General features: G+C 47.2%; 1 protein-coding gene and 1 long non-coding RNA gene across 2 annotated transcripts in view; one reads left to right on the plus strand and one right to left on the minus strand.

Moving 5' to 3' along the window:
• Positions 1-1442: 1442 nt before the first annotated feature.
• Bltp2 (bridge-like lipid transfer protein family member 2) overlaps positions 1443-25719 on the plus strand; it is a 32166-nt gene continuing 7889 nt past the window's right edge. Inside the window, exons 1-27 of the mRNA XM_006977468.3 lie at positions 1443-1614; positions 2418-2547; positions 3490-3539; positions 3818-3965; positions 4366-4484; positions 4871-4931; positions 5214-5403; positions 5971-6094; positions 6230-6354; positions 6600-6667; positions 6766-6911; positions 7706-7824; positions 7928-8091; positions 8223-8481; positions 9074-9279; positions 10999-12091; positions 12492-12683; positions 12823-13025; positions 13177-13295; positions 13411-13631; positions 14304-14494; positions 14619-14718; positions 14945-15147; positions 16544-16838; positions 19706-19863; positions 20678-20884; positions 25344-25443. Coding sequence (XP_006977530.1) covers positions 1547-1614; positions 2418-2547; positions 3490-3539; positions 3818-3965; positions 4366-4484; positions 4871-4931; positions 5214-5403; positions 5971-6094; positions 6230-6354; positions 6600-6667; positions 6766-6911; positions 7706-7824; positions 7928-8091; positions 8223-8481; positions 9074-9279; positions 10999-12091; positions 12492-12683; positions 12823-13025; positions 13177-13295; positions 13411-13631; positions 14304-14494; positions 14619-14718; positions 14945-15147; positions 16544-16838; positions 19706-19863; positions 20678-20884; positions 25344-25443 — 5059 coding nt within the window. The 5' untranslated portion in view covers positions 1443-1546. The remainder of the gene's footprint in view (positions 1615-2417; positions 2548-3489; positions 3540-3817; positions 3966-4365; positions 4485-4870; positions 4932-5213; positions 5404-5970; positions 6095-6229; positions 6355-6599; positions 6668-6765; positions 6912-7705; positions 7825-7927; positions 8092-8222; positions 8482-9073; positions 9280-10998; positions 12092-12491; positions 12684-12822; positions 13026-13176; positions 13296-13410; positions 13632-14303; positions 14495-14618; positions 14719-14944; positions 15148-16543; positions 16839-19705; positions 19864-20677; positions 20885-25343; positions 25444-25719) is intronic.
• Positions 21070-24985, minus strand: LOC143266923 (uncharacterized). The gene is made up of 2 exons (XR_013041761.1): positions 24842-24985; positions 21070-22169 (listed from the first exon to the last, which is right to left on the minus strand). It is a non-coding gene; the product is annotated as an uncharacterized LOC143266923 (long non-coding RNA).

Below are 25719 nucleotides of genomic sequence, written 5' to 3' on the forward strand. Positions count from 1 at the left end.
GTAAAGAGTGTCAATGTGAACATGTCTTAAGTTTTATTGCACACATGGGATTGAGTTAATTATCACAGAAAGCTGTTTTTCAAAATTATGCTGTGCTGAAATATGCCTAAAATATTCTGCCCAGCGTCAGACTCCCGATTCTAGAAGTGTGTACCAATACCAGCTACTGAGTCTCGTTGAACCAGGCTTGCTTCTTGCCTCATTTGGATTGTTACTCTGTTGGCCCTGGTGTTGGTAGAGACCCCCAAAAGATGAATTTGAGTAGGGAGATGTGTTGTGATGCACCTCTCAGTGACCTAGGTGGAGTTCTTGGACCATCCCTGAGCAAGAGAGACCACACTTGAATGCAAGGTCAGAAGACATCTTGTGGGAGTTAGTGCCTTCTTTCCATCATGTGGGTTTTGAGGATGGAACTCAAGTAAGTCCTCAGGCCTGCCAGCAAGTTGAGCTGTCTCACAGGTCCTGAAGTCATTATCTGAAGGTACCAAAAGAGAAATTCCAAGTAAAATCTGGAAGAATCGTATGGAGATTAGGACCTGAGAGCCAAGAACACAAATACTCCATAATACCTTGGAACCACCAGGATGTCTTTATCTTGTACTGTATTAGTAAGCCATTATTCAGACACTGACTCATGAGAATAATCTTAGCAGGCCTTATCCACTTCCTGAGTTTTACAACGAAGAAAGCAAAATCCACTCTGACCGGATTTGACCTTGAATTCTCTATTTCATGTAATTAAAATTGCTTCTCAGATAATTTGTGAAGCACAGAACAATATTCACTACTTCTGCTATATTCCACCCTGGCCCAGGTCCAGCTCTTGGTGATGCTATACCTCGCACAAACCTAAAACTAAATTGTGCAGAATGGCTCTTTGCGCGCCGCGTGTTAAAAGATACTAAGTGGCCAGAACAGTATTCAGACAGTGAACGACATAGACTCCATTGTTTTCCCTGTGGGATGAGGTGATGTCTGAGGTCTTTCAATTACCTCTTGGGTTTTCTCTTCAATCTTTTTGCAAACAGGATCAGATCTGACCTAGGAACGTGTAACTTTTAGCCAGCTTCCCTGACCGACTCTAAGAAGCCAGGCGGGCTCTTCACTGCCTTAGGGAATGTGTTTTGGAAGCGGAACTCCACGAGGCGGAAATGAGCCACCTCCCAGAGCCAGGTACCAGACACCGACCTCTGCCCCCTGCGCCAGCCTGGAGCTGCTCGGTGGGGCCTGGGAGGCTGCGCCCTGGGCGCGGCGCGCTCAAGCCGGCGCGTTCGCGGTCCGCCCCGCCCACCGTCTCGGGCCACGCCCCCACTCCGCGGAAGCCGCGGGTCGGCCCCCTCCGCGCTTGCGTGCAGGGGAGGCGGGGCGCGGAGGGAGCCATCCGGATGGTCGGCGATCCGCCGGGGTGGGGGTGCGCGCGCGCAGCAACGCTCCCGCGGCCTGCGTGTGCGTGCGCGGCCGAGGCCCGCCGCGGCGCTGTGCGGTTCCGGCGTCGGGGCCCGGCATGGCGGGGGTCGGGGCCAGGCCGGGCCGGACCCGGACCTAAATGCCTCTATTTCTCTCCGCGCTGTTGGTCTTGCTGCTGGTTGCGCTTAGCGCACTCTTCCTAGGCCGGTGAGGGGCTTCCAGCCACGACGGCGCGGGGGGCGGGGGGGGGAACGGGACGACGAGGAAGAGGGTTTGGAGGAGGCGCGGGCTGATCGGGTGCAGCAGGGGGAGGGGGGTGGGAACGGGAGGGGGCGCTCAGCCGGGCCTGGGGTGAGGGACGGCGGGGTGGGGGCGGGGTGGGGGGCGCCGAGGCCTCGGGCGGGGCCCGGAGCAGTGCAGAGGCCAGGAACCGAGTAGGTGTGTGTGAGGAAGGGGTCCCCCTCGGTGGTCTCCTCTCCTCCGTTCGCCCCGAATGTCCTCTCCCCAGATTGCGAAGGGCACCTGCAGCCCCGCCCTGGAGAGAGGTCAGGAGGACTGTCTGTCTGGGGAAGAGCGGTATTTGAGTTGTCCCAAGTGTGACCGACCTCTGCCTTTTTGCAGACGTCTGCAGGGTGGGGACGCGGACCGCGACCCTCTAGGGAGTGTGTGATGACGTATTTAACGCGGCTGCCTTCACTTGGACTGCTTTTGAGGACCTCTTTTTACTTTGGGTTTCTAAAGATTTGAGGATTGCTTTCTTTTTTCTTTTTCTTTTCTTTTTTTTTTTTTTAAGTCCTGTCTTAATTGGTGAGTTTAGTTTGTCTGGTTTCGTTTGAATTTAGGGACCCGTAGTCCTAATTATTGTGGCTACAAGTATGTGACAGAAAAATGCTTTAGGAAAATCGGAAAGTTCCCAAGAAATACCCGACTTCAGGTTACCACCCATTGCAAGGCCTTTCCAGAACCAAACAGGGGAGGGGGTCTCAAAATTAAACTTGATTTTTATGCAGGTGGCTTGTGGTCCGATTGGCCACCAGGTGGTGTCAGCGGAAGTTGCAGGCAGAGCTCAAGATTGGATCCTTCCGATTCTTTTGGATCCAAAATGTCAGTCTTAAGTTTCAGCAGCACCAGCAGACGGTGGTGAGTTCCGGGAATCAGTGTGTGTGTGTGTGTGTGTGTGTGTGTGTGTGTGTGTGTCTGTGTGTGTGTCTGTGTGTGTGTGTCTGTGTGTCTGTGTGTGTTTTGTTGGGGGGGCAACAAAATAAGTGGCTGATCTAGTTAAATTTCAAGCTTTAGTTTTCTTCATGGGTAGTTTTCCTAGTTAACTCCACCATTGTCAAGAGGATCTTAGGAGCCACTTGGAGAATGGATGCAAGTTGTTTAAAGTGTTTATAGGGCTAGACCTGGTGGGATATACCTGCAATTCTTGCTACTGAAGGGGCTGAGGCAAGAGGATTATAAGTTCAAGGCCTGTCTGGGAAACTTAGCGAAGGCTTGTCTCAAAACTAAAGGAGTTGGAGTGGTGTGGTTCAGGGATAGAGCCTGGCATATTCTGGGTCTTGTTTAGTATCTAGCACCAAGCACAATAAAAAGGCACAGAGTATTCAGGGTATGGAAGAAAGATATAAGGCCAAGCAGGGGTGGTGCACCCCCTTAATCCCTGTACTCAGGAGGCAGAGGCAGGGGCAGGCGGATCTCTGTGCTTTCAAGGCCAGCCTGGTCTACAGAGAGAGTTCTAGAACAGCTAGGGTTGTTACATAGAGAAACCCTGTCTCGAAAAATCAAAAAAAAAGGATACAAGAAACAGGCGAAAGATAACAGGAAACAGCAGACTTACTGTTCTAATTTAAGAGAGGAAATAGGGTGGCAACATATCCATAAAAGAGAGCTACTAAGCAAATTTGACTAACATCATGAGGAGCAAGATACCCAGTGCTGGTCAGAGAAACCAGTGAAAGAGCTGGGTCAATTTAGTGGGAGGCCTGGTAGAACTTCCTCCTCCTGTGACTCAGGACCTTTTCAGGTTTATAAAGCTGCCTTCCCAGCAGCCAGTGTACACAGCTTTCTTGCATATTGTTTTAGGAAATTGACAACTTGTGGATTTCCAGCAAACTCCTTAGCTATGATCTGCCGTGAGTATTGGATGTCCTTGCTTCTGCCCTTGGGGAACGTTGTGAGGTTGAGCTTTAACAATGAAATTATTCTGCTGAGATGTTTCAGTCAAGGTGGGAGGGGAGTTCTTGCCGCAGTCTCCCATCAGTCCAAGTGCAGCTTGGTGAGATCTGCTGAGAACAGCGGAGGTCTCCTCTGTTATTTGAGCTATAAAGAGCCTGGAGAGTGCTGTGCGGGAGGAAAGGAGCCGGCGCTGAAGGGGATGGACCCGATGTAATGAGGCTTCTCTTCCTGGCAGACACTATGTGGCCTTGTGCTTTGGAGAAGTACGCATCAGAACGGACCTACAGAAGGTTTCTAGCCTGTCTGCCCCATTCTCTCAGAACACAGAGGTGGAGCAGAAGGAGCTGTCCCTTAGCCCGTCCTTGTTGAAGATCTTCTGCCAAGTGAGACCTCCTTCTGAGATTCTTTTTAGAAATTAAATACTTCTATTTGTGTGTGTGTGCTCATGCGTGTGTCAGAGTGACCGAAGAGGCTGGCAGAGCATTGAATCTTGTGCAGGTGGCGTTACAGGCAGTTGTGAGCTTTGGGGTGTGGGAATTGAACCCGAGTTCTCAGGAACGAAGCCAGTACTTGATGAGCCATCTCTCGGGCCCCTTCTGTCGTTCTCAGCTGTGGTCCAGGGATGGCTGGCTGCCTTTGAGCTGGGGGTGGCTTTTTTTTTTTTTTTTTTTTTGTAAACTATTTGGGGGGAATAAAATGCTAAGTACTTCCTTCCTTTCTCGACTGGAAAGGAAGAGTGATGCCTTTCCAGTAATTGTTGCCTGACCTTATTCCTCCCCCCAGCTGTTCTCCATTCATGTAGAGGCCATAAACATCATGGTCCTCAAGGTGGCTACCTCCGAGTCCTTGTGGCACATCCAGGTCAGCAGAAGCAGATTCCTTCTGGACAGTGATGGGAAAAGGTAAGTGGTTGGTGGGAGAGGGTCTGGTAGTGTCCTTGTCTGGAGCTGCTTTAGGGAAATGTCAGAGCCTCCTTACCTAGGTGGCAGGTTCTTGTTCTGGGTAGTCTTGAGAGGCCAAGATTGGATATTTCTGCTTGCCTTGTCCTTTCTAGAGAACAGATAAATGAGAGATAATTAATCTCTTGTGGGGAAAGGGATCAAAAGTTTTTTATTTTTGTTTTGAGACAGTCTCACTATACAGCCCTGGGTGTCTTAGAACTCTGTATGTAGACTAGGCTGTCCTTGAACTTACAGAAAGCTCCCTGCCTTTCCTTCCTGAGTGCTGGGATGAAAGAGGTGTGCCACCACCCCCGGACTAAATGCTTTTAATCTTTTTTCCTTCCCAGTCTAATCTGTCAGGTGAACCTATCAAAGATCAATAGCAAAATCTTGAAGAGTGGTCAGCTGGTGAGTGTCATGGTTCTTCCGATACGCCATTTCTTCCTAAGCATAAGATGGGAAGGAGTTAGGGTTCTTGTGTTCTAGAGTCCCTAACCATTGTAGCTCTCTTTGTTTTGGGGGAGACTGTTTTGTCATGTATAGCCATGGCTGGCCTGGTATGTAGCCCAGGCTGGCTCTGAACTCATGGTGGGCCTCTTACTCTTTGAGTACTAGGGTTGTAGGTATGTATCACCACACTGGCTTCAGACCATTACAATTTGACCTAAAACTTCACAATTCCCTACACAGGAGGATACATGCCTTGTAGAGCTCTCACTGGCCCTGGACCTGTGTCTACAGGTGGGCATCAGCAGTTGGCATCTGAGGGCTATCACTGTAGATGTGTGGACACTCCATGCTGAGCTCCACGAAGGTCTCTTCCATAGTCAACTACTGTGTCAGGCCCCAGGCCGTCTCTCCAAGTCTGTTTCTTGTTCAGGTAAAGTTTAGTCTTTGGGCTTCCTGTCTGCCTTATTCTCAGGTTATTTTGGAAGTAGAAAAACCAGTGTTTTCACCATTTGAGTTACAGTTAGACACTGTAACCTTTGACTCCTAGGTAATTAGAGGAAATGGGCATTTCCTTGTTCTGAGTAAAAAAATTAACATTCAGTGGTTATTTACCATGAGTTAGACCTATATTTTGTGTTTTATGTACGTTTTCACTACATTTTCTGTATTTTACAAATAAAGAAACAACCCTAGAACAGTTTGCTAAATAACTTGGCTGACATTTTATAGTTAGTGAAAATGGATGCACATTATTTGACAGTCAAGTCCATATGTTTTCATCACACCTAACTATTCATCATACTGTTGGGGAAGGAAGTACACCAGGTACCCAGATCTGCAATGTTACTGGCCATGTGTCCTCTTGGGCATTTGCTTAGCCTATCTTTTTGTCTTCCTTTATGTGTGAGAATTTGACCAAAGAGGGCAGGGCTGGGAGGATTTGAGAATGTAAGAAGGACTGATGGTTCTCATGTATATTATTCATTCCTATTTCCAGATTTGACAGAGAACTCTGCTGAACCAACTCTGCCTGGCCTATACCTCCTCCAGCAGCTGCCAGACCAAGTCAAAGTGAAGATGGAGAACACAAGTGTGGTGTTGTCTATGAACAGTCAAAAGAGGTGAGGTCTCACCTGGGACTGGGGGGGAGCGATAATGTGCCTTGTCCGCTAGGCCTCCTCGCTGAGCTCATCTGTGGAGAGGAAGGGGGAATGGCATTCCAGGTCTCTCTGATGTAGATTCTGTCTCTGGTCCAGGCACCTGACTTGGACACTGAAGCTGCTGCATTTCCTATACCACCGTGATGAGGATCAGCTGCCCCTTCGAAGCTTCACAGCCAACTATGATATGGCCCAGATGAGCACTGAACTCCTACTAGAAGGTTCGTGGAAGGGGTTACTGTTACTAAGGGAGGACCAGCGTTCTGTGTTAATACCCTACATGGTTCCCTAATTTAATATCATTGTAGCGGGTAGGGAAGGAGGGACCTTAATGAGAGACAATAACCCCTAACTCACAGCAGTTGATGACGATTTACTCATCTTCTTGCTTGTACCTGCCCATCTCCTAGTTATGTCTTGTGTCTTCCCTTTGTCTTCCCTTCATCGCTTCTCTGGCTTCTTGCAGATGGGCTGTTGCTCTCCCAGAGTCGCCAACGGATTGTCTGCCTCAACTCCCTCAAGGCTAATGTCCAGGTGTGCTGCCCATACTACCAAGAATTTTTCTCTGCTCTCTCCACATTGTTGCATTATGAGTTTATGGTAGTAAAACCTTGGGGTCTTCTCATTTCCAGGTAACCACCATTGATCTCTCAGCTTCTCTCGTTTTGAACACTTGTATCATTCATTACCGACACCAGGAATTCTCTCACTGGCTGCTCATGCTAGCATTGGAGACCCAAGGAGCTAGTTCACCTGATCTTAAACAAAGGAAAAGAAGGTGAGGTGCTTGGGGGAGGGAGTGCTTTCAAGACAGGACTTCACTGTGTAGCTCTGGTTGTCCTGGAACTCACTCTGTAGACCAGGCTGGCCTTATTCAACAGAGATCCAGCTGCCTCTGCCTCCCTCATGCTGGGATTAAAGGTGTGCGCCACCATTGCCTGGCAAAAAAGTTGAGTTTTAAGTCACCTTCTTATCAGGTGGATTCTTTTTATCCAAAGTGTCATATCTTGTATTAAATAGATATTTGATGTCTGAGTTCCCTAAATCTTAGTTTCAGAAGCAAACCTGTTTTATATATATATATATTTCCCTGTTGGATTATACCCTTTGTTGGTAAGAGGATGTCATTTTCATGTTTTCATTCCGAGTGCCCAGCACGATGCCTTATTTATAGAAGACCAACATTTCTTGAAGTTGACTGGGGTGGTAAACATGTCTCATCTGCCTTGGGTTAAAAGGTGTGGTGTCAGATACACAGAACCATTTTTGTTTGTGTAGTGTTTGCTGGTTCTGCACAGAAAGTGATTTGTAAGTGATCTTCTTGTTATTAGGGTGAATCACGTGATATTGCTGACACTGCCTGTATTAGGCTACGAATGTGGAAATTCCATCTTGTTTAACTTCATATTTTTCTGGGGTTCCTTCAGATGACTGCTGGGAGGAGCAGCCGTCTGACAAAATTAGCCTTTTACTCTCTAGTTGTTGCCAGTCCTAAGATTCACAACAAAACTTTGAATTGTTCCTTGATCAGAAGCTGCCATTACAGTGATGTCAATTCTTACCCCTGTGTAGAACCTTCCCTCAGATCCTGGCTCCCATTATCTTCAGCACCTCCATCTCCAATGTCAGCGTTTCCATTCAGCTTGGAGACACACCACCTTTTGCTTTGGGGTTCAATTCCATCTGCCTGGGTAAGGTTCAGGGATGGGGACAAGGATTTGCTCTTTGGTTACAGCTGTGCCTGTTTCATGGCCATGGTGGCTCCGTAGATGAGCTTTTTACCTCCTGTCTTAGATTACCAGCACCTTCGACCACAAAGTATCCATCAGCGGGCTGTCCTGACTGTGGATCACCTCTGCTGGCGAGTGGGCAGTGAGTCCCACATCCAGCGGGCACCACATCCACCTAACATGCATGTTTGGGGTGAAGCACTTGTCCTGGACTCCTTCACACTCCAGGTATGTGGGTGCTGTGTGCTGAGTGGGGGCCCACGGAGCTCCCTATCTCTGGCGTGCTCTTGGTGTGGGTGATGTGCCAAGGTATTAACACTGCGTCTACATGGTTTCAGTAGGTTTCCTTTCTTTTCCAGGGTAGCTATAACCAGCCCCTGGGCTTGTCCAGCACCCAGTCCAACACTCTTTTTCTTGACTGTACCATTCGAGGACTTCAGGTAGAAATATCAGACATCTGTGCCCAGTGTCTGTCTCGAATCCTCTCCTTAGTGACTCCACCATCTGAAAAGTCAGCTGTCTCTAGGAAACCTTCACTTGGGGAGTCTGTGACCTTACTGTGGAAGGTGGACTTGAAGGTGGAGGACATGAACCTGTTCACTCTCTCTGCACTGGTTGGTAAGTGGACCAGGAAGCCTGCTGAGGTGGGTAGTGTGTAAACTCAGCAGATTACGCTGGTTTAGTCAGCTGCTTCTCGTTTAAGGAAGCTGTGCATCTGGAAAGTTTCCATGTTAGAGCAGGAGACTTAGAAAGGCTTGACTAATGGGCTCCGGGCTGCAGCTTAGTCATTGAAGCGGGCATTGAAAAAGACACAGGGGAAAATGTCACTTTGATGTGCTCAAGAGAATGAGACCGGTGTGGGATTGATTGGTTTGTTTGTTTGTTTTTTTCTTGAGACATGATCTTATTAAGTAGTCCAGGGTGTCCTCCAGCCTAGAATCCTCCAGTTCAACCTAACAAAAGCCGGTGTTACAGGTGTATCTGGCTCCTACACAAGCTTTTATTTTCTTGTGTGCAGTTCTGAGGAGTGGGTGATAGACACTGGGAAACTTCTCTGACTTTGCCAGATATATAGTTTCCCTAAAATACTAGGAGTCGTTTGGGGGGGGGGGGGGGGACGACTGAAGACAGTAAAGAGGGGAGGAAGGGGAATGGACAGGCTGTCATTTCCGAACCTGGAATGCAGGTTGTTTTGGTTTCTCCGTATCAGGTGCTTCGGAGGTACGACTGGACACACTGACTGTCTTGGGCAGTGCTGAGACCTCCACTGTGGGGATTCAGGGGCTTGTGCTTGCACTAGTAAAATCAGTCACAGAGAAGATGCAGCCCTGTTGCAAGGCACCTGACATCCCCACGCCAGTGCTTGGCCTCTCCATGCTCTCCCTCACCTACCACAGCAGCATCCGCTCTCTAGAGGTAAAGCTTTGCGGCTGTGGGGCCAGACTCGATTTCCCTACCACTTCAAGCCTTTTGGTCTTTTCGACTAATGTTGTGAACCTTGGAAAAAAGTGACAGCTGGTGTCCATCTTCCTTTCTTTTTACATTTTTAATGTTTTACTATGTTACTAAAAATACATGCAAAATATAGAGAGAATATTTGAACTTTAATATTTCCAGCTTCGGTAATTACCCATTTGTGACTATCTTGTTGCAGCCGTACCCATTTTAGACTCCCCTACCCCAAGCTCTAGGGTCATTTTAAAGGAGATACCAGAAATATCATTTTAATTATAATTATTTTAAGATACACACACACACACACACACACACACACACATATATATACATACATACATACATATATATATATATAAATAGTGGGCTTTTGAAAAATCAGGAATTGGTTCAGCAGATAAGAGTGCTTGCTGTGCATGCTAGAGACCCTGAATTCAAATTCTTAGTACCCATATAAAAGCCAGGCCTGTAGTTCTAGCATTGAAGGATGGAGATAGGTAGATCATGAAAGCTCACAGTCCTCATGTGTAAAAGTACCAGCCACACAGTACAACACGTTTGACCTGAACAGCCAGTTTCAGGTTCAGTGAGAGACCTTGTCACAAAAAATGAGTGGGGCTGGAGAGATGGCTCTGTGATTAAGAGCACTTACTCTTCTTACAGAGGGCTTGTAGGTCCAGTTCCCAGCACCCACATAGTGGTTCCTGATTACCAGTAGCTCCGGTCCTGAGCATCTGATGCTCTCTTCTCACTTCAGCAGGCATGTGATGTGCATACACACATGCAGGCAAAGCATTCATAAACATAAATCTGAAGAAAAGAAAAGATAAGGGCTTGGGAGGTGGCTCCTTGGGTAAGCACGTTTGCTGTCAGGCCTGACGATCCCCAGGACCTGTAGAGTGAGAGGAGAGGACCAACTCCTGAAAGTTACCCTTTAATATCCAGATGTGTGCTAACACACACACACACAAAACACACTTTATGGGAACACTGGGCTCCTTAGAAGGCAGGCTAGAAGGGGTCTGAAGATGGAGGCTTTCCAGTGCTTTCTCTGTAGAGCATCAGGTGGGCGTGGGGTCTTCCTGGGAGGAGGGAGGCATTGAGCTCACTTTCCTTTGGAAACTGTGTCTTGGTTATTTCAGTTTCTCCATCCCTTGAGCTATCAGAACTGACCTTGTCTTTCAGGATGACAAGGACTTATATTCATAATAAGTCAGTTGCTGTGTTAAACTGTGTGGCCAGTACTTTTACACTGTGTTTTAGGAATCAAGTCATTTAGTCGAAACATTTCAAGTTGTGCTTATTTCTGTACAGTGCTGATTGAATGGTAATATATGAATGGAAACATAAAGCCAAGTGATCATTGAGTACCTTCTGTGTATATTAGATGTAGTATGTATGATAAGTAACCAAAGAAAACACGTGACCCCCTACTTCCAAAACATTTTAGAATCTAGTAGAGGAAAACTCAAAAATGTACATGTGTGAGATAAATGACGATTAACAGCATCTTAGTACTACCGGGAACCAAGCATGGCAGTAATTAATGTGATTTCTTGGGAAAGACTTGTGGGTGGACATAATTCTTGAACCAGGTAGGCATGTGTAATAATCCCTGTTACCTCTTGTTCTGAGGTGATTGCCATAGTGATTGACAGATTGTTTTCTTATACCCTAAAGGTTCAGTGTGGTGCGGGGCTGACTTTACTCTGGAGCCCCCCAGATCATATGTACCTGTACCAGCATGTCTTGGCCACTCTGCAATGCCGAGACTTGTTACGAGCTACTATGTTTCCTGAGATTGTTCAATCCCGTGAACTAGAGACCCCACAGTCCACTTGTGAGCCAGAAGACCAGCTCCCTGAGCCATCCCCACCTAGGCGGCTGCTAACCCTGACACTGGAGGTGAGCACAGCCAAACTGACGGCTTTTGTGGCTGAGGACAAGTTTATTACCCTGGTTGCCGAGAGTGTGTCGCTGAACCGGCATGGAGGGTCACTGCAGGCTTACTGCCCGGAGTTGGCTGCTGGCTTTGATGGCAATAGCATCTTCAACTTCAAAGAGGTGGAGGTGCAGCTCCTACCTGAGCTAGAGGAGATGATTCTCCACAGGAACCCCTTCCCTGTACTGCAGACCCTCCGGAATCGGGTGTGGCTCCTTTCTCTTGGATCAGTCTCAGTGGAGTTCCCTTACCACTATGACTTCTCTCGGACTTTGGATGAGGCTGTGGGAGTTCAGAAATGGCTGAAGGGGCTGCATCGAGGGACTCAGGCTTGGGCCTCTCCAGGCCCCGCCCCACTCCCGCCTGACCTGCTCTTAAAGGTTCAGCACTTTTCTTGGGTTTTCCTGGATGATGTGTTTGAAGTGAAACTTCACGATAACTACGAACTGATGAAGGATGAAAGTAAGGAGAGTGCCAAAAGACTGCAGTTGCTGGACGCCAAAGTGGCCGCCCTGCGGAAGCAGCATGGGGAGTTATTGCCAGCTCGAAAAATTGAGGAGCTCTATGCCTCTTTGGAACGCAAAAACATTGAAATCTACATCCAGCGCTCTCGTCGTCTCTATGGCAACACACCCATGCGCCGTGCTCTGCTCACTTGGAGCCTGGCAGGGCTAGAGCTGGTGGCTCTGGCAGATGCATCCTTCCATGGGCCTGAACATGTGATAGAACAGGTTCGAGAGCTTGACCCTGGCAGCCCTTTTCCTGCTGAAGGAATGGATCTTGTCATTCATTGGTGTCGTATGCTCAAGTGCAGTGTCAAAACTTTCCTGGGTAAGTGCATCTCCTGTTTGTGGAGCCTGGTGTCTGTCCTGTGAGTGCCAGGGAGCCCGCTGAGTGGTTACAGAGGAGCTGGGTTGTATTGGAAACTAGTTGGTTTGGGGTGGCTGGACTCTGCTTTCCTCTCTTTGATCCTGATTTTCACCCTAAGTCTGCTCAGCTGACACACTAGGGCCATGAGCACTGCTGTTGCTAAGGTTATTGTGGCTCTTGAATTTCATGCTCTTCTGCCTCTTGCCTCTGCTTCATGGTCTGTACGACCTGTCTTAGCTTTGCTACTTAGGTGCCAGCCCTTGTTCCCTCAGTTGATTATAGATGGGTAAAAAGAACAACAAGGGAGAAAAAAACATGCGTGAACGTGAACAACCAGTGTGTCTCTACTGTCGAATAACAGTTCGGATCCGAGACTATCCACGGTACCTGTTTGAGATCCGTGACTGGCGGCTGATGGGTCGGCTTGCGGGCACCGAGCAGAGTGGCCAGCCTTGCTCCCGTCGACGTCAGATCCTGCATCTGGGGCTTCCCTGGGGTAACGTGGCAGTAGAGAGGAACATGCCCCCACTCAAGTTCTACCATGACTTCCACTGTGAGTAAAGGAGGCAGGTGGTTTGGCTGAGGGGTATTTGTGGGGCCTTGGATGGAAGATGAGCTGAGGCCCTTTTGGAGCAAAGGAGGAACAGAGGTATTTTCTAGTAAGCTGAAGCCTGCATCCCCCTCTACCCTAGCGGAAATCTTCCAGTACACAGTGGTGTGGGGCCCATGCTGGGATCCAGCCTGGACGCTGATTGGTCAATGTGTGGACCTCTTGACTAAGCCCTCAGCTGACCCCAGTCCGCCTTTGCCCTGGTGGGATAAGAGCCGTCTTCTGTTCCATGGGGACTGGCATATGGATATTGAACAAGCAAACCTGCATCAGCTGGCCACTGAGGTGAGGGGCTCCGTGGAGTCATTTCCTTACTGGGATAGTATAGTTGGGGCCTGTAGAGCATGTGGGGCACAGAGAGAAAAGTACTGGTTTGGGGGGCTGTTCTCTTAGCCATAGCTCACCTTGTTCTTGGGGATGGGGCGTGTCATTGTAGGACCCGTATAATACAACTGAAAACATGCACTGGGAATGGAGCCATCTTTCTTTCCATTGGAAACCTGGTCAGTTTGTGTTCAAAGGGGACCTGGATGTCAACGTAAGAACAGCCTCTAAGTGAGTGGAGTGAAGGGTGGGGCCTTAACTAGATGGGGGAGTCAGGGCGGAGGGAGAGGGGAAGAGCCAAGGGAAGAGCCCAGTGACTGAGGGCTGGGGCTCCGTTGTGAGGCAGGTATGACGACTGCTGCTTCCTTCACCTGCCTGACCTCTGCATGACACTGGACCTGCAGTGGCTGTGCCATGGGAACCCTCATGATCATCACAGTGTCACTCTGAGGGCCCCAGAGTTCCTGCCTGAGGTACCCTTGGGCCAGCTCCATGACTCCTACCGGGCCTTCCACTCCGAGAACCTCAATCTCTCCATCAAGATGGATTTGACTCGCCATAGTGGGAGTGAGACTTGGGCCTGGGACAATGGGAGGATGGGCTTGGGATACTGACTGCTTTAGATTGAAAGAAGGATAGGATAGAAGGACAGAGCAGAATTTAGTTTAGGACCTTTGTAGGAGGATTATGTCTTTTTGAATTGCTAATAACAATAGTACCATAATTACATTGCTCAAGAGTAATGAATAATCTCAGAGTTGTATCGTCTAGGAAGCTAAAGATGGAAGTGCTGTCAGGTTCAGTGTGGTGAAGGTCCATTCCTCACGTGGCAGGGCCGCCTTCTTGCTATGTCCTCAAGTGGTAGAAAGAGCCAATAAACTCCTTGGGGTCTCTTGACCCAGCTGGCAGCTGACCCAGACTACCTTTTGTCATCAATGTCATTCACGAGGTCTGTGTCCTTGATATCAATCATCTTCCCACATCAATTCCATCACCTTGGTGTTTAGAATTTTAACCTAAAAATCTGGCTGGTGGAGTCAGGGGAAGGGAGTGGACACAAACATTAGACCATAGCAGTAGGTGAAAGCGGAGGGCTTAGATCCTTGAAAGAAGAGGTGCTGGGGTGCTGACTATGAGGAGCTGTTTGTACTTTTTAATCTCTAAGACTGAAGCTAGGAAAGCCCTTTCCTCGCCTCGGTTTCAGCCACAGCTTGGATATGCCTGCGCCTTCCTTTGCAGCAATAGCCCAGCCCCGGATTCTGCTGTACAGTAGTACCCTGCGCTGGATGCAGAATTTCTGGGCAACGTGGACTAGCGTCACAAGGCCTATCTGTAGAGGAAAGCTCTTTAATAACTTGAAGCCCAGCAAGAAGAAACTTGGCCAGCACTACAAACAGCTTTCCTATACGGCGCTCTTTCCCTGGCTGCAGGTTAGACTCTGGCACCCAACATTGAACTGTGTGCCCCTTTCTCGGTTCCCTTATTTTCTAACACATTGAATCTCTCACTCATCTCTGTGGTATCCGTCCTTCAGTGTTGTGTTCTTGTTACCAGGTCCATTACTGGGCCTCGTTTGCCCAGCAGCGAGGCATCCAGATTGAGTGCAGTCAGGGCCATGTCTTCACTCGGGGAACTCAGCGGCTTATACCTCAAGGTCAGGCCAAAGTTTCCAGTCCTCCTAGTCTGTTCCGTGTGTGAGTGTGAGTGTGTGTGTGTGTGTGTGTGTGTGTGTGTGTGTGTGTGTGTGTGTGTGTGTGAGTGTGTGTGTGTGTGTGTGTGTGTGTGTGTGTGTGTGTGTGTTTTCTTAGTTCCATTCTCCTCTTCCCTAGTGACTCAAATCCTTTCATACCATTCTGCATGGACTGTGTTTCTTTTCGCAGCTGGCACAGTGATGCGGCGCCTTATTTCTGAGTGGAGTGTGACCCAGATGGTGAGTGACTTAAGTCAGGTGACTGTCCACCTGATGGCTTCACCTACTGAAGAGAATGCTGACCACTGCCTTGACCCCATGATAACAAAGACCCACCTGTTGAGCCTGTCTTCCCTCACTTACCAGCGGCACAGCAACCGCACCACTGAAGAGGTACTGTTGACAGTCTCTTTTACGTCAGTTACGTTAGTAGGTGTCTCAGGTCAAATGGGCCAAACAGACTGCTGGTGGCTTAAATGACAGAAATTTCTAGTAGTTTTGGAGACTTGAGAAGTCCAGTAATAGAGTGCCAGTCCTGGGTCTTGCTGTCATGTGAGCCCTACCCTCATGTCCTCATCCACACCTAATTATCTCCTGACTCCAGGTCCTGTCACATGAGGGGTGAGAGTTAATTTCTGGTAAGGTTCTGGTAAGGTATTCATAGCATGTGTGTCATTCCTTTATAGTATATTCACTTGGTGTAGTTGTATCAGTGTCTCTTTTTTAAAATTTCATTTCTTGGGTGGGTGGGTGGGTGGGTGTATGTGCATACAGGTCAGAGGAAAGCTAGTTCGAGTCCGTTCTCTCTTTCCACCATATTGGTCCAGAAGATCCAACTCAAGTCATTAGGCTTGATGGCCAGCACCTTCATCCACCGAGTCATATCACCAGCTTGTTTTCTTTTGTTTGGTTTTTCAAGACAGGGTTTCTTCTCTATGTAGCCTTGGCTGTCCTGGATCTCACTCCACAGACCAGGCTGGCCTCGAACAGAGGCCTCCTGTCTCTGTCTCCCGAGTGCTGGGATTAAAGGCCTGTGCCACCACTGCCCGACCCTCACCAGCTTCTTTTGAAAATTTTTATTACATTTATTGTGTGTACACAGGGATCAGACTTAGGTCTTCAAGCTTGGCAGCAAAAGCCTTTAAATGCTGAGCCATACCACTGGCCCTTTGCTCCTGTGGCTTTTTTTTTGCGGGGGAGAGATAGTCTTGCTCTGTAGCCCAGGCTTGACTCGAATATTCTGTCCTTTTCCCACTTAAGTGCTGGGGTTGCAGGTGGTGCTGCCACAGGTAGAAATCCCTCTTGAAAACTCCTCAGCTGGGTATGCAGCTCAGTGTCGAGTATAGATTAGTGTGTGCAAAGCCCTGAGTTCAAACCCCAGCGCCGCCACTCCCCCAAGAGGAAGATTCCTTTTCTTGTCCAACAAGTTTCTTGGTCTTCAGGAAATAAAAAGGAAGACCCCTTTTCTTTTGTAACAAGTCTCTTGGTCTTCAGGAAATAAAGTAAAACTTTTTAACACTTCATTCAGTGCCGCCTTTCTCCATCTCCCAGTTATGTATGGACGGCTTTTGAAATGACCAGATTCATTAAAAACGCACTCGGCACAGTTAGGATGTAAAGTGATGTACAAACTAAGACCACTTACTAGTTCTTTCTCCAGGGTCTTCACACCTCTCCTCCAGAGCCACTTCCTTGTTTAACACGTTTGTCTGCATTTTTTGTTCAGAAGTAGTGGTGGGATGTCTGTGGTGATGCCTGTGTGATTCTGTATCCTTTTCCTGTTTCTAAGGAGCTCTCTACTCGAGATGGTGACCCTGCCTTTCATACACATCAGCTGTACTTGGTAGATTTACGGATCTCCTGGACAACCACCAACAGGGACATTGCCTTTGGCTTATACGATGGTTACAAAAAGGCAGCTGTCCTCAAACGCAATCTCTCTACGGAGGCCCTGAAAGGTTTGAAGATTGATCCCCAGATGTCAGCCAAAAAGCCAAAGCGTGGCATCCCACCTAACGCCCCAGTGCCACCTCATGTCAGCACTCCTAGCTTCGGTGGACGGCCTGAGAAGGGGTCCTCAGGAGGTAGGCTGGGGCCGATGAGACTCTGGGTTTAGTTTACTCATCTTAGGTTTATATCGCTAATAATGAGGAAGCTTCAAGATTCTGATCCTGTGGCCAGGAGATCAGCAAGTACTGGGGTCAAAAGAGAATTAGTCAGGGAAAGAGGCCAAAGATTCAAGAATTGTTTCTTGCTGGCGTGGTTTGGTTGTGCATACCTTTAATCTCAGCACTCACGGCAGAGGCCAGCCTGGTCTACATAGCAAGTTCCAGGCCAGCCGAGGCTACACAGTAAGACCTTTTCTACACAAAACAACACAGAGTTTCCTTTCTTTCTTTCTTTCTTTCTTTCTTTCTTTCTTTCTTTCTTTCTTTCTTTCTTTCTTTCTTTCTCTATTTATTTTATTTTTTATTTATTCATTTATTTTTTGAGACAAGGTTGTCTCTAAGAGCTCTGTCTGTCCTGGAACTGACTTTTTAGACCAGGCTGGTCTCAAATTCACAGGGAACCACCTGCCTCAGCCTCTGAGTGCTAGGATTAAAGGTGTGAGCCTCCACCTCCTGGCTATTTTTCTAGTATTTAGTGTTGGGACATTGAATTCAAGTCCTTGTGCGTTCTCGGCAAATACTAACACCATATCCACAGCCTTGTATCATTTTTGATAAATTACTTTGTTCAGGCAACAAAGATTTACGTACATAGTAGGCATAAAACTGAAGCACTGCCAGGTTCTTTGATCTGCTGAGCCATCTTTCTAGCACCTGGAGAAAATCCTAAAAGATAATACTTAGGCAAGAAACAGGTGGGCATTTTAGGGAATGATAAGTGCAAGGGAATACAAACTTATGGTGAGTGTGAGAACAAGGTGAAAAGCAGGAAATGCCACGAGAAGAATTCAAAGAATAGGGAAGTCAAAGTGAAAGCCTGTAATCAGAAAAGGATTCATTGAGGAAGTGCCGTTGGAGCTGACTTAGGGTATGGCATGATTGGAAGGTGTGGAAATGGGGTAAGGGGGTAGTCAGTGCGAAGGGAATAACCTGAATAGGAAGGGTATTGGGAAAGGGTGCTGTGTTCCGAGGAGAGAACAGTTTTTATGACACAGAAACAAAAGGGAAGGAATGAGAAAATGGGTTAGAAAGAAAACAAATCATTGTGACCTTCTGGCCCTTCCACACAGGTCCTTCTCCATTAGGGTTGGTGAAGCAGACTGTGATGATTAGATTTTGACGGTTAGAAGGTAACTCTAGCCGTGGTGTGTAGGAGGACTGTGTGTGGACAGGCAGATGAGAAACTATCACAATATATCAACAGGAAGCAAGGACTGGAAGGAGGTGGAACAGCTGGAATGGGTGAGATAGACAGAATGCTACTGTGCACACAGGAGACGTGGCTGCTGGAAGAAGTTAAAATGAGGAAAAAATAAGCCTGATGGACAGCACTGTAGAGGCAGAGACAGACAGTCTCAGTTTGAGGGCCATCCTGATCTACATAGCAATGTATAGTCTACATATATTCCAGGACAGCCAGGGCCTCATAATAGGGAAACTCAAACAAACAAACAAAAAAACAAGTAGGGGCTAAAGAAATAGCTTAGCGATGAAGAGCACTGGCTGCTCTTTTAGAGGATTCAAGTTCGATTCCCAGCACCCACATGGTGGCTCATAACAGTCTGCAGCTCCAGTTCCAGGAATCTAATACCTTCTTCTGGCTTCTTTGGGTACTGCATATATATCTGATGCACAGGCTTACAGATTTCGTTTTTTTAAAGGGCAGGTGGTGTAGCCGGGAGGTGGTGGTGCACGCCTTTAATTCCAGCACCTGGAAGGCAGAAGCAGGCAGATCTGTGTGAATTCCAGGGCAGCCTGGTCTACAGAGAGAGTTGCAGGCCAGCTTGAACTGGTACACAGAGAAACCCTGTCTCGAAAAACTAAAGGGGGGGGGGGGGCGGAGAATGTAAGTGAGGGGGGTAGTGATGCCTAAAGTTTTGTGTCTGTTGATCTGTTGGCACATTGGTAGCAGTAGTATCAGAAGTAGAGGAGCCATAGACTGAAGAGATCTGGACATGCTGAACCTGTGGCAGTGGTAGGGTATCTAGGTAAGTCTGACAACATCTGGAAATGAATGTAAGGCTTAAGCTAGAGATAAGAGTTTTGGACATTTCTAAATGCCACTAAAACTTAATGCCAAAGAGGTGATAGTAGTTGCTTATTGTGTGGTAGACACTCTGCAAAAACATTTTTTATGTATTTCATTAAGTTGTCACAAGAGCTTATGAGATAGTTGCTGTTATTTTACAGATAAGGAAACTGAGTCACAGAGTATAAAGCAAGCTGCCCAAAGTTACAGTTGAATAGTTGCTAGAGAGGTAGGATCTTGAGCACAGGCCGACTAGTCTAATACTGACCGCTCCTAACCATACTACTCTGTTAGACAAACGTACTAAGAGAAAGGAGGGGTGTGCCATGGTCTCAGGAGAGAGGAAGCAAAGCTAGAATGTGGAGCCCCGCTGCTGACGAGGGAGTGGGGAGGAACACTCACAGACAAGTGTGTGAAAAGGAGAAAAGGGGGGCTGGAGAGAGGCTCAGCAGGTTAGAGCACGTGATGTTTTTACAGAGGACCTGGGTTCTACCACTGTCATGGTCGGGGACTGAGAAGAAAAAATAGTGCCATTTAAACTGGTGTTTCTATTTCTGTTGGAAATCTTTTACTTTTATTAACATTGATGGGGAACTAAGAAACATGGGTGTGAGGTAAAGTGAACTGGACCGGTGTTCCAGGTTGAAGATGTACCACAGCCCTTACCTAGATAGGAATTAATGAAAGACTGATGTGGCCCTGTTCTCTTTCCCTTTGAGATGGTGACCTTTCCTCACTTTTATTTCTTTGCCAGGTGCTTACATGTTGCAGAAGCTGATTGAAGAGACAGATAGGTTTGTAGTATTCACAGAGGAGGAGTCCGGTATGAGTGACCAATTGTGTGGCATCGCTGCCTGTCAGACGGATGACATATACAACCGAAACTGCCTTATTGAGCTGGTTAACTGCCAGGTACTTTTGCTTATAGGACACCAAGATCAGGCTCGATCCCAGTCACATTGTTTACTTTCCTTCAGTTTTCACATTTTTTTAAAAGATAGAGTTCTAAGGGCTGGATGTGGTATCGCACACCTTTAATTCCAGCACTTGGGAGGCAGAGCCAGGTGGAACTCTGAATTTGAGGACTATATAATGAGACCCTGTCTCAAAATAAGTAAGTAAGCAAGCACACAAACAAACAAACAAGTAAATAAATAAATAAAACAAAATAGAGTCCCACGGTGTAGCTCAGGCTGGCCTCAAACTTGGCCGTCTTGCTTTGGTTTCTTGAGTGCTGCGGTTATGAGCATTTATCACGAACTCAGTGCTTCTCTGCATCTGAACTGAAGAACGGGGGAATAGAGCTCAGATTTGACCCTTTTGTTTTGGTTTTTTGAGACAGGGTTTCTCTGTGTAGTTTTGGTGCCTGTCCTGGATCTCGCTTTGTAGACCAGGCTGGCCTTGAACTCACGGAGATCTGCCTGGCTCTGCCTCCCGAGTGTTGGATTGAAGGCGTGCGCCACCGTTGCCCGGCTTGTTTTTGTTTTTTGAGACAGGGATTCTCTGTATAACAGCTCTGGCTGTCCCAGAACTCACTGTGTAGACCAGGGTGGCCTTGAACTCACAGAGATCTGCCTGGCTTTGCCTCCCGTGTTGGGATTGAAGGCACACCACCAGATTTGTCCCTTTCTTAGGTATCCTAAGTAATCACTTCCAAGTATTCCCAGTGACCTTCGCTCTGAGCCAGAGATCTCCCTTCCTGTCTGAAGCTGCTTTTCCTTGACAGATGGTTCTTCGTGGAGCAGAGACAGAAGGCTGTGTCATTGTGTCTGCTGCCAAAGCCCAGCTGCTGCAGTGCCAACACCACCCAGCTTGGTATGGTGACACACTGAAACAAAAGACTTCCTGGACTTGCCTTTTAGATGGCATGCAGTATTTTGCCACCACTGAAAGCAGCCCTACTGAACAGGATGGCCGGCAGCTCTGGCTAGAGGTGAGTCAGATGGGTGGGAAGGCCCATCGTATCTCTAGTTCTCTAGATAAGCCCCTTTTGCTAGAACCACTGAAGACTCTTCACAGTAGTAGAGAAAAGGAAGCTGCTGGCGCTGTGGGAACGTAGTGCTTTTCTCTCCTACAGTACTGTCATATTTACCAGCACCAGAGTAAATGGACAGAAACTTCTTTTATTCTTTCTTTTTTTAACTTTTATTCTTCTCTCATACGTCGCATTACATTCCAACTACAGTTTCCCTTCTTTACTCTCCTCCCAATCCCTGTCCCCACCTCCCCTCTCCCCCAGATCAATTCCCTTGCGGGAGGGGAGAAAGACAGGCCTCCCAGGGATCTCCACCTAACATGTCTGTAGGTGAAGTTTTTGTCAGGGACCACTGGCTCCCCAGTAAACACAGAGACTTACTAATTTAATTATAAATGCTTGTCCAATAGCTCAGGCTTCTTACCAGCTAACTTTTATATTTAAATTAACCTGTATTCCTTCTTTCAGCATGGCACATTCATCTTGCTTCTTTATGCAGCTCTTGAGACTCCTGAGACTCCACCCTTCTTCCTCCCATTGTCCTCAGTTTGACTCTGCTGCCTAACTTCTCTACCTGTCCAGCTATTGGCCAGTCAGCTTTTTTATTAACCAGTGAGAGTAATACATATTTACAGTGTACAAAGTTTGTCCACAGCACATGGCCTAATACGATAAGATTGGACACAAAACCCTCATGTCACAGCTGGATGAGGTAACCTAGTAGGACCCATTACGCAAAACAGTCAGAGACAGCCCCATTCCCGCTGTTAGGAGTCCCACAAGAACACCAGGCTACACAACCATAGCATGTATGCAGAGGACCCGGCTCGGACCCTACAGAGTCTGTGTTTGTCACTTCGGTCTCTGTGAGCCCTGCTCAGGTGACTCTGGGCTGTGTCCTTGTGCCCCCTGGCTCTGCCTAGTGTTTAGCTGTGGGGGCTTCTAAGTTGTTAGTCTCTCTTAATAAATGTCACACGAGCAGGCAGCCAAGACAGTGAGCTTGAGGGCTTTGTTTTGTTTCTTTGAGACAAGTCTTGCTGTGTAGTCCTGATGGTCTCAAGCTATGTGTAGCCCAGACGGCTTAGAACTGGAGACCCCTTTGACTTCACTTCTGTAGTGCAGGAGCTTGGCTGGCCACGCCTTGTTATGGCCTCTCATAAAGATGATTGGCTATTGCAGCAAAGCAGTGGGGTTGAATGTTTGACTTCTGATGACAGTTTACCACTGTAGCAGTCTGAGCACTCTGTTGAGTCAAATGAGAAGGTGCTTTGAAAACATTGGATGTGTTCAGATGGCAAATAATCTTTTTCTTTTTTGTTTCTTTAAGTCAGTGCATTGACAAGACACTGTTTTTGTTAGCTGGTAAGACTGAGCACTTGGCTAAGGCTGGGGAAGGAGCACTGCAAGATAGAGATTTTTTTTTGAGACAGCCCTGCATAGCCCTGGCTATCCTGGAAATCACTATGTAGACCAGGCTAGCCTTGAACCAGGAGATCCACCTGCCTCTGCCTCCAGAGTGCTGGGATTAAAGGCGTGCGCCACCACCGCCCAGCTAAGTTAGAGAATTTAAATTATAATTTCTAGGATATGCCTTCAGACTTATTGTAGGGTTAGTGGTCATGAGGTAAATCTGGCCAGTATTGTACATTATCATTAACATATTTGACAGGCAGTAAGTGTCTACACTGTACTTCACACTGAGTTTTAGGATTCAGCTATATCTGATAAGAACCAAAGTGAAAACAAGAATGTTGATAATAAAAAGATCCATTTGCTGATCCTTCTTGTCCCTGGCCAGTACTTCTACAAAGGACCTTCTGGTTCAGTCAAGCCATAAATGAACATTTAGATCAGATGTCAAGCTAAGTAAGTAAGGCCAGGTGTTGGTAACATGAGAGGTTAGCAAACTGTTACCAGTAATCTTGCAGTGGTCACAGAAGGTACGTTAGCTGGAGTTCTAGCTCAGAGGTAGAACACTTGGCTAACATGCACAAGGCCCTGGGTTTGAGTCCCACAACCACCAAAAGAAATAAGGATGTGGGAGTGGTAATTATCCATGTAAAGGTGAGCAGAATTTTCTGGACCTACCACTTTTAGAACTGAAGGCTTTTTTTCTCCCCCAAGTTGCATTAGCATTAGAGATCCTTGGAGTTAGAATATGTCTTTTCTCTGTGACTTTGTGATTCAGTAGATCTGCCTTCTGAAGCCTGGGTCTCTATATATTTTAAAGATTTTCTTTTTTTTTTTTTTTTCTTTTTCTTTTTTTTTTTTTTGGTTTTTTTTGAGACAGGGTTTCTCTGTGTAGCTTTGCGCCTTTCCTGGGACTCACTTGGTAGCCCAGGCTGGCCTTGAACTCACAGAGATCCGCCTGGCTCTGCCTCCCGAGTGCTGGGATTAAAGGCGTGCGCCACCACCGCCCGGCAAAGATTTTCTTTTTTATTTATGTGTTTGTGGGTCTGCAGCATATGTATGGGGGCCTGTAAAGACCAGAAGAGGGAGGGTTTCAGGTCTGGAGCTAGAATTACAGGTGATTGTGGGCTGCCGTGTGGGTGCTGGGGATTGAACCTGGGTCCTCTGTGGGAGCAAATGCTCCTAACTGCTGACCATCTCTAGCCCTTGAAGCAGTAATTTTTTTTTAATGTGTGTGGGTGTTTTGCTTGCATGTATGTCTGTGTATTAGTTGTGTGCTTGGTGCCTATAGAAGCCAGAAGAAGGTGTTGGATCTCCTGGGACTGGTGTTACAGTTGTTAGCTGCCCTGTTGATGCTGGGAATGGAACCTTCATCTTCTGGAAGAGCAGCCAATGAGTGCTCCTAACCACTGAGCCATCTCTCCAGTCCTGAAAATCTTTCTGCTTTGATCTTTTATGCCACTTATACTGTTATTTGCCTTGACCTCCACGGCAACAGTGTCACAATGAATTTTTTTTTAAATAGGTGTATGTATGAGTGAGCATGTGATGTATGTGTGTACAAGGATGTGTGCCTATGTGTGTGCAGAGACCAGAGGGCATCAGGGGTTTTGCTCTATCATGCTGTGTCTCATTCCCTTGAGACGGGGTCTTTCATTGAACCTGGAGCTAGGCTGGGAACCTGCAAGCCTTGGCAATCTTCCTGTCTCCAGCCTCCATAGAACTGGGATTACAGGCATGTATAATGGCCATCCTCAGCTTTTTACACGGGTGCTGGGAACTTGAACTTACGGTATGTGTGAGAGGGGCGTGCGTGCGTGCGTGCGTGCGTGCGTGCGTGCGTGCGTGCGTGCGTGCGTGCGTGCGTGTAGAGGTCAGAAGATAATTTTGGGGAATCAGTTCTCCCATTTTTTTATGTGTATATGAATGCCTAAATGTCTGTGTATATACCACATACATGCCTTCAGACAGTGGAAGAAGGTGTCAGATCCCCTAGAACTGGAATTACAGGTAGTTTGAGTCACCTGGTGTTGGTGCTGGAAATCAAACCCTGCTCTTCTGGCAGAACAATAAATGCTCTTAACTGCTGGGCCATCTCTTCCTTTTTCGCCTTCTCTGTGAGTTCCAGGGATAGAACTCAGCTTGTCAGCAGCAAGCATTTTACCATCTCGATGGCCTCAGGGCCTTTTACCTTTCATTATGTATGTCCTACTCAGTATCTGGCTGGCTGCTTGCCTGGCAGCTGCCTAGCTGGCCCCAGGTGTCTCCCTCTCTCTCATTCTCTCTCTTCTCTCCTCTCCTCCTACTTATTCTCTCTGCCCACCAGCCTCACCTATCCCTCTACTGCCTACCTATTGGCTGTTCAGCTTTTTATTAGACCAGTCAGGTACCTTAGGTAGACAAGGTGAAATGGTAACACATCTTTACCTAAATAATGAAATGCAGCATAAACAAATGTAACACATCTTTACCTAGTTAAACAAATGCAACATAAATGGAACATACCTTTTCATAGTTAAAGTAATATTCTGCGCCGGGTGGTGGCGGCGCACTCCTTTAATCCTAGTACTCGGGAGGCAGAGCCAGGTGGATCTCTGTGAGTTCGAAGCCAGCCTGGGCTACCAAGTGAGTTCCAGGAAAGGTGCAAAGCTACATGGAAAAACCAAAAAAAAAAAAATAATAATAATAATAATAATAATATTCAGCATCATAAACAAATGTAACTAACATATCTTTACAAAGTTAAGGTAATATTCCACAACAACCTTTTGTCTTACTTTTGTAACTGTATACTAGGCTGTTATGGAACTCACTTTGTAGTCCAGGCTGGCCTCAAATCTGGTGGCACTCACTCCTGCCTCACAGCCTCTTACTGAAATTATAGGTATGGGACTACCATTGGGCATGCAATCTGTCATTGACTGAAGCAATCTTTTGCAGCATATGACTCTACTTGAAACAAGCCACCTTTTTCCCAGAAGCTAAAGGTCCCTCAATCTGTTTTCAGGTGAAGAATATTGAGGAGCACCGGGAACGTAGTCTGGACTCTGTTCAGGAGCTGATGGAAAGTGGGCAGGCAGTGGGAGGCATGGTTACCACCACCACAGGTCAGCTCTCTCCCTCTCTCAGGCTGTGATTTGGAGTAAATGTGCATTCCCAAAGGGGCCTCATTTACTTATCTAACCTACAGTCTATTTTTTTCCTTTCAGTTTTTGAAGCAGTGTTTCAGTTTGTATAGGCCAGGCTGCCCTCAAACTCCTGGCCTTAGGCTGCTGAATGCTGTTTTCAGGATTATAGGCATGAGCCACCATACTGTTTTTATTTAATTTTTGGTAATACTGGGGATCAAACTCAAGGTCTCTTACATGCCAGGCATTTGCTGT

Source organism: Peromyscus maniculatus, chromosome 8 (assembly GCF_049852395.1).
Source record: "Peromyscus maniculatus bairdii isolate BWxNUB_F1_BW_parent chromosome 8, HU_Pman_BW_mat_3.1, whole genome shotgun sequence".
Taxonomy (NCBI): domain Eukaryota; kingdom Metazoa; phylum Chordata; class Mammalia; order Rodentia; family Cricetidae; genus Peromyscus; species Peromyscus maniculatus.